Source organism: Oncorhynchus mykiss, chromosome 23, assembly GCF_013265735.2.
Source record: "Oncorhynchus mykiss isolate Arlee chromosome 23, USDA_OmykA_1.1, whole genome shotgun sequence".
Classification (NCBI taxonomy): Eukaryota; Metazoa; Chordata; class Actinopteri; order Salmoniformes; family Salmonidae; genus Oncorhynchus; species Oncorhynchus mykiss.
Window position 1 is genome coordinate 32522793 of NC_048587.1, and position 8780 is coordinate 32531572.

At 42.3% G+C, this 8780-nt stretch overlaps 1 protein-coding gene across 3 annotated transcripts in view; it reads left to right on the forward strand.

The window, feature by feature from the left end:
* LOC110502602 (tau-tubulin kinase 1) overlaps positions 1–6408 on the forward strand; it is a 39934-nt gene extending 33526 nt beyond the window's left edge. For all 3 annotated transcript variants that reach the window (XM_036960219.1, XM_036960221.1, XM_036960220.1), the window contains exons 14-15: positions 1688–3696; positions 3958–6408. In XM_036960219.1, coding sequence (XP_036816114.1) covers positions 1688–3696; positions 3958–4411 — 2463 coding nt within the window. In that variant the 3' untranslated portion in view covers positions 4412–6408. The remainder of the gene's footprint in view (positions 1–1687; positions 3697–3957) is intronic.
* Positions 6409–8780: the final 2372 nt, after the last annotated feature.

Genomic DNA, 8780 nt, shown 5'->3' on the forward strand with positions numbered 1-8780 from the left:
GTATGTATCCAGCATCTCAAAATACAAGTGCTGATCTAAGGTCAGGTACCCCCGTCCATGTAATCTTATTAGTTATTAGTTATTAGTTTAAAATGAAAAATATATCCTAGATCAGCACTCCTTATCTGAGACGATTTGTGAATAGGGGCCCTGATCTCAGTTCAGTTCTCACAATAAACAATAATGGTTGCCTCTTTGCTTGAACTATATTTGGTCAAGTCTGATTTGTATGTGATATGTCCTTGTGTACGTTGGTCTAGAGTTTATCTTCTGCACTTTGGTTTATTTCCAAACCAAATAAGGATACTCACGGATCAGGGATTACCTTAGTAGGCTTGGTAACCATGTGTTAAAAACATGCATGTCAAACATTTTGTTTGGCTGGTAAACGTTGAAATGCGTTTTGGGACTTTTCCTGCCGAAGCATTTTCATGTAAAATTACATGCAATCATATACTGTAATGATGCTGCTTTAGCCTGTGTTATGTTGCCCCGGTCTTGTGTGTACGTCAGAGGAGGCTGGTGGGAGGAGCTACAGGAGGACGGGCTCATTGTAATGACTGGAATTGAGTCAATAGAATGGTACCAAATATCAAACACTTGGAGACAATATTTTTGACTCCGTTTCATTAGGGCCTCTTCTATGAAAGTCCTTCCTGACCAAATTCTTCCTAGGATGTATAATGATTTGCAGTACTTGCATACCTGTGCTTATGATCTCCTCCAGTTCATTGCAGATAATGTATGTGTGCGGTGGGGTGGGTTGGCATGGGAATGTGTAAGATAATACAGTACCAATCATTATTTTCTAACACTTTGGAGTGAATGTAAAAGATGTCAACCATTATTTGAACAACATCGTGATCTGTGAGTGTCTTTCTCAGTAAAGGAGTACGGGATAGTCCCTATCGCCTTTTGTGAATATATTATAAGCATTTGTTTTTGTATCGCAATAACCCTGTAGAGTCATGTATTACATAATGTATTTAAAAGCATGTATATCAAGCAATTTTTTCAATAAATGTTTAAAAACATGTATATTAGTACATTGCTGGATCAACAACATTGCAACACTTTAATGTCAGCATGTCATGTGATCTTGTATATCTGCTTCACACCTGTACATACATTTGGCAACACACTGTTTTTAATCATGGCTACACCTTGGCCACACTTGAAATCAAACCTGGTTTGAGCATTTTAAAAGAAAACAGAGAACATAACATGTACATACAGACAGTATGGACTTTCCGTGCCTTTTCTATCCATGGATGTAAACTATACTAGACAATCCTCAGACGCTTGTATACAACCAACATATGATTCAAGGATTTGGGGAAGTACTTTGCGGAAATGTTGTCTTTGCGTGAGCTGTTTTGATGCTAGGATAGTCATTTTAAACATATCTGAATTGTTCTAATAGATACATATTTTTAAGGTCATACACTGGTTCTGCTCTGCAACTGTTTACAGGTGTCTGCATTCATATGTGTACTAAAGTCGTTGTGACGGTGTTCTTCAAATATGTTTGTTCTGTTTTCATTTCTGTAACACATTGTTAGATAATACATCTGATATTTCATTATTATATACTGTATGTATTATGTCCTAGGCTTCAGGGAAAGTGTTTCCTTTTCTTTGATACTCATGTACTACAGCCAGCCTCTCTCTTTGTCATATGTTATAGGCCCAGGAGCAGATCAACACATACCAGGGTGGCAGTGTGGAGGACCAGAGAGAGAGACCTGACCTTACCATGCTGGCCCAGCATCGCATACATCGGGTGGACTTCCTCTCTGCCATGCTCATCGCCACCCTTCCACCTCTCCAAACCTCTTTTGAGGTTGGTTCCAGAACCCTTGTTGAGCAGGATCGTGATGGGGATATGAATGGGGCCGGGGTTGGGTCCAGCGGTGTCGGGAGCCCCAAAAGTAGCGAGCACAGCCAGGAGGGTGATGATGGAGCGCCCTCTACTCTCCTTGCAGACGAGCCTCCTCTGGACTACCCTCACCTGGTCTCTGTGGGAGTGGGGTTGGGGGGTGATCCGGACCTGGAGCTGGAGGAAGGCTCCAAGACCCTGGTGCTCTTCTCCCCTGGAGACATGAGGAAGTCCCTTGCCGTGGTGGGCGATCTGCCCCCTGACGATACCGCGAGCCACCAGGGGACCCTGGCAGCCGTCACACCCCAGTGCGAGAGAGCCCTGGGAGCTCTGGGAAGCCTGCTGGACGTATCTGAGCCAGGTACTCTGTCCTCCCAGCTGAAGTCCGAGCCCAAATTGTCTTTGACAGCCGTCACTGCCATCCTGGTCAATATGGCATCCAATGTGGTTGCTCCCACTAGCACCTCCCCTCCTTTCACCAAAGTGGAGCGTACATTTCTCCACATTGCCGAGACCACCCACCATAATGTGATGAGCTCCTCGGGTACCCTGCAACCCAGGCTGCTGCTCCCTGGGCTGGTTGAGGAGCCCACAGCTGAACAGGAGGACTGCTTGGAGGGAGAGAAAGAGGAGGATGTCTCCGATGGAGAGAAAGAGAAAGGTAGGGAGAGCAGATCCAATGGGGACCTTTCAGAAAATGACGTTGAGAAGGGGACGGAGAGGGAGTCTGAAGGTGAGGTCCCAAAGACATACAACGTACACAGGAGGGAGAGTGGATCAGAAGGCAATGTCTATGACAAAGTCGAGGAAGGGGACAAAGAGAACAGGTTTGAGGAGAACATTCCAGAGAGCGACAAGGAGGATGAGAAAGATCCGGATGAGGAGAAGAGAGATGGTAGGTCCAAGGAGGAAGTTCCAGAGAGCGAAACCCCAGGTTCCCCAGATGGAGACATGGCTAAGGAGGAGGAGGAAGAGGATGTTGCAAAGAAAGAGGTTGAGGAGTTAATCTCTCCAGAAAAAGAGAAGGAAGAAGAGACGGAACTTGGGGCGGAGGCTCCTCCAGAGATACAGTCAAACCTCTCCTCTCCCATTCTCTGTCCCTCCGAAGAACCTGAAGCCCAGGATGTCCTGGTCGTTTCCACAGAAACCAAGTTATACTCTGAACAAGAGGATACCCCTATTGCCGTTTCCCCTGAGAAGGCGCCTGCCCAAGACGTGACAATGGCAGAGATGGAGAACCAGGTCCACCTCAAACGAAACATTGAGGCTTCTCCACAAGAAAAACCTAAGGACTCTGGTGATCCAGAAACATTGGCAGTGCACCAGGTAGAGAGAAAAGACGTGGCAGAGACTAGCAAACAAACCAGGCCTCGTAAACTGAGCCGAATCCCGGTTCTCTCCCGGTCTGAGGAGGACACTGGCTCGGACCAGGACCAGTCGGCGGCGTCCCAGTCACTCAAGACTCGTCAGAAGGCCAAGCGACCTCACCTAGCCCGGCTGGTCATGGAAAGGACACAAGGTCGCATGCTAAGACTGGCTTCTGTTTCCTCAGCTTCGTCTGTTGATGATGGCTGTAAAGCAGCAGCAGAGACTCAGTCGGAGGAAGACACCCATGATGAGGACGACTCTCTGCCCAGGAAGGAGAGGGGTGTTGGCTGGGAAAGGGAGAGGCGTGGCGGGCGTCAAAGAAGCAGGATACCCCGTCCTGTCACGCCTGTTAAGCTGCAGGGTCCCTCTGTTACAGCATCTGATGCCATCTCCCAAACTGGCACCAATGCTAGTGTCCACAAGCCACAACTTTCAACTGTACATACTAGGTAGGTTCAGTTATAACATATCTGACAGGAAACACATGCTCTTATCAATTCTAAATCTATAGGGGCTCAAGCCAAGGCTGCCTTCTGTCGACTGTGTTGTTCACCCTGTCCTTTGAATAATATTCTGCATGGATAATAATATTCATGTTATTTGAAAGACTCCATATTATAAACTCAAAGCATCCTTCTAGAACATAATTGAGTATTCAAAGCGTCATTCTAGATCTCTGACTATTTCTGTGTTGTGTTTCTGTCTTTCAGGCATCAATCTCACAAATCCAGGACCCCAAGCATGAATGTTCCACTGCACCAGAGGTCCCAGACTCTGCAATCCCGACCTGGACCCGGGGCCGACTCCACCCTATTCTCCACCTCCCGAACCCCCGTGCGTGGGATCATCTTCCGAGCCCCTCACTCTGCATTCCCCTCCCCCCGTAGCCTCAGCACCTCCCCCCGCAGCTACTCCACCTCCCGGACCGACAGCCCCTCCCCTCAGCGCCCACGACGGGGGGCTGCAGTCACAGAGGTCCGTAGGCAGCTCATATCTGTGCGGGCGCAGACTGCACTTCCGCTAAAACCCAGACCGCCTCAGACCGAGGACTCCTCCGCCACTGGGATGCCCAGAAGGCGAGGCAAATTTTACCCATCGTCATCTACATCCACACCCACTAAGGGGAAGTCAGATGCTTCTGAGAGCAAGACAGCCACCAGATAATATAGACTAGCCCAGGGCAATCTATATATCAGTCTATCCAAACCTCACTTCACACACCCCTTTATCAACTGTATGTCAGAGTAACTCCACAACCACAAACGTGTTTGTCGCAAATTGTGCAAAAACGCTTTGTTTTAACTCTCAGCTTAAGAATACAAAGAGGGGTCTGCTTCAAATTACAATTAAGCCCAAGAACAAAACAAGTAATAGGGAGCACTAGGCAGCGGTGTGACCCCCAACGCCGCACAGACTAGGGAAGTGGGTGATACTAACCTCTTTCTGCAACTAAGGCCTCCCTGCTCCAGTCTAGGAACATGTTCTTTAGCAGGGTTCGAATTACACATTGAATCTTGATGGCTCTGCACGACAATGGTGCCCAACGTCCATGTCGTTGACAAATGTGGGGTCCCCGTTTGTTATGGGGGGGGTCCCCTAGCCCCTCTGTAATTAAATCCTGATCCTGGAGGAATCTAATGGAGTCTGACTCAGTACAACAGCCCTCAAAAGCCTTAATAAGACCTGTTCTAAGACCTGTTCTTATCTGCTCCTCCCATCACAAACGCTTCCAGGGACAAAACAAGAACTGTAACAGGAGAGCAGCAGCCTCATCTGATCTTACTGACTAGTTTGCGTAAAGAAGTGCTTTAAATTAGAATGATCATGTGTGATATGAACATAATACATAGCTAAATTATAGGATTCACTTTGTATAGGTCAGACCTCAGAAGTAATTTAGGTAACACTTTATTTGACGCTCCTTCTTATGAAGGGTTATCAACTGTTGTATTGCTTTACAAGCATTCATATCACCTTAAAGATGAAGTCAAATAAACTGTACAATAAAGCAATAAGGTGCCAGAGACTGTTATATATCATTAATGTCTCTCTCATGCCTTATTACCTGTATTGTAAAGTTTCACAATGCTCAATGACTGTATCTATGAGCTGCATTCATGTTTTAAAGCGTTATAACACATAAGGGGGATCAAGTAAAGTTTTACCTTCATGTACTTAAGAATCAGATCTGAAATGGTGTTTGATTATAAAAAGGCAATGTGCAGTTTACACTTGGCGTTATTATTTATCTCTCACACCCAATCAGGGACTATCACAGCTGGTAAGTCTGCATTTGGAGTGAAAAAGTGTGCCGTATCAATGATAACCATTATAGAGTATTTATTATACAGTCTTATTAAGCCCTACGAAGGCATCTATAAAGTGCTATGAATGTGCTTATTAGACAATATAACACTTCACGAGGAACTGCTTCAAGTGTTACTAAATGTTACCTACAGTAGGCCTATATCGCCATTTGAAATAACGGTAATACTACATTAAGTAAAGTATTACAGAAATAAGTGTCATTATTACTCTTTCTTTGTTCATTGAGAGAGAACAGGATTTGGGGGAGAATCGAAATGAATGCGTTTTGCAAGATAAAGTCGATGTATCTACTTGTGGCTTTGTAATGGTCCGCATGTGTTCTTGTCTACCTCGGGAGATGGTTTCACCCAGATATGATCACAAGTGGCTTTTCTTTAGGGGAATTCACTGGATGTACCCAGAGATGAACATTACGTCCCAAATCGCACCTTATTCCCTATATAGTGCACTACTTTTGACCAGGGCTCATAGGGATCTGTTTAAAAGTACTGCACTAAATAGGGAGTTGAGTGCCATTTGGGGCACATTTTAAATCAGAAACAAATTTGAAGATAGATACTGTGGAATGTGTCGAAATAAACATGATTTCTGTTATTTTTGTATTACAGCTAATACGCATGAATAGGGGGTGCTAGCTATACAGTTTCACAGAATCTTTACTTCAGGTGTAAAATCATCAGTCAATCATTCACATTTCAGAGATTTAGCTAATTCCTTTTTCAGTTACAAATAACTATTATTCTGAACATATATGTCCCCTTACTACATGCTGCATATTAAAAACGTCACTGTAGAATATGATTTATTTTGCACTTTAAATGTCACTGTTTATTTGTCTTTAGTACAATGCAACGTTTTAAAATGTATTTATTTTGCTTCGTACAATATCCCAACAACAATACCACAACAAAATGTCTTGAGCAATTTAGTAGGACATGCAATCAGGTAGAGCTGCTATGTGATGTGTCAATCATTCACAGTTTAATAAGAAGCCATTTCATTGGCTCACACCAATAAAAGTTTGCTTTTAATTGGTCCATCTATAGTGTACACCAATTAGCATTTCTAAGAAATTTGCCATGCCTTGCCATTGAAATATACTGGTGTTCCATAATAATTTACCCATAGTGTATTGTACATAAATAGTTACTTCTAGAGACAAGGAGTTATCTTTATTTTTATTTGATAAATCAAGTATTTAGAAAAAAATGTGCAATTGCATTTGTTTCACTTACTTTCATTTTCAGAAGTGTCAAATTGTTGAACGAGACCTGAAGCTTTAACAATACTGCTTCATTCAAACTAACAAGTCAAAATGTGTTTAACATTTCTGTGGTGTTAAATATACAGCATTTGTTTAGTTTATTCAAAATAATGTTTGGTGAGAAAGAGAACTTATGGAAAGTTATCAGAACAAATACTTGCAGCAATGACAAACTACAACATTCATAATTAAATATGCTATGTAAACTGAAGTGCAACAAAATGCTAACCAATCAAGGGTATTACGGACTACATGTACCTACATTTTAAAGAACATCAAGATAAAGTATCCAATGTAAACAGTGAACTATTGTACATGTACTTTAACTTTGATTAAAGATCTATCTAAAAACAAAAGTAATGAATCGATGAATACATAAAATGATGGTAGGAAGAGGGAGAAATGATATTATTCTGTTATGGGTACATTCAAGGCGTTTTCTGTCCTCCATCCACGTTTACTTATCTAGACTATTGATCTTCCCAATCTAGGACAGACTTTGCATGAATGTGTTTCATGAATTAAATCATTATCAAGTAAACTGCTTATTATATGAACTAGCTTGCTGACAAGTTATCTATTTCATCAATGATGACGGACAATAAAGACCTGCTTCGTTCATGTTGGTATTGACCATTGTCTTGGTTTGAATCGATTGCCTTGTTTAGCTCACCAACATGGATACCCTACATGTAGATTCTTTGCATTATGGTGGCATATACATTTCCTATTGGTTTTCCAAACTGGTATTACACCTTTTATATATGCAACATGCACGACATTCTAACAATCGTTGCAGTGAAATTATGCACTGAAATGTGTCTAATGTATGCTATGGTTTAGAAGAAATCAAACAAATGGCTAATATTCTGTGTTCAGATGTTCTAGGATTTTATTAACATGTAAAGGAAAGAGTGCCACCTAGTGAAAAATATGCACCTTTGCCTTTGTTCTGTTCACGTCAGAGTCAAGTACAGTCACGTCTAATATTATTGGCACCCTTGATAAAAATGAGCTAAAAATAAATATTTAAAATACTGAGCTATATTGTAAGCTCAAAGAAATTGGGAAATTATCTTATTTTATACTAACACAGTTGCTCAGAGACAGACATTTTCTTTAACAAGTCATTTAAATGAAAGGATAAAAAAAGATATGTCAAAAAATGATTGGCACCCCTGTTTTCAATACTCTGCACCCTCCCTTTGCGAGGATAATGACACTGAGCCTTTTTCAAAAATATTTTATGAGAATAGATAACACATTGGGAGGGATCTTAGACCATTCCTACACACAGAATCTTTCCAGATCCTTGATATCCTTCATCTGCGCTTATGGACTCCACTCATCAATTCAAACCACAGGTTTTCAATGGGGTTCAAATCCGGAGACAGAGATGGCCATTGCAAAATTATGATTTTGTGGTCAATTAACCATTTCTTTGTGGATTTTGATGTGTGCTATGGGTTATTGAGGCAACTCGTTTTTTGTCTAAAATGTCCTGGTACTTGGTAAATGAAGTTCATGATGCCGTTGCCCTTTAAACCTGTTAAACTCTGAGGGGTTGTTTTGGACCAGTGCGTTTGGGGGATATATCATTTGAAAGCTACAGTCCTTGTCTTTTTGAAAATTGAACCCAGATCTTACTGCTGGCAATGTCATAAGAATCTTCCCCCACCACCCCCCTCCTCATGAAGGCCTTAAATCATGTGCTGTGGTCATATTCATAGTATATGAAATGTAGGTCAAGTCACCAAAAGTGGCAACATTTAGCATGCATGGAAAGGGTACACCCTGATGGTCATTGTAAAGCGAGGCATTTCCTTCTCCATCCACATTACTTTGTGTGCATCCTCCACATGCGCCGTTGTTCTAGCTCATTGTTTACAATAGGACAATAAGTTTGACGTTTCCTCACCTGTCTGTGTCTTCTTTTTTTCA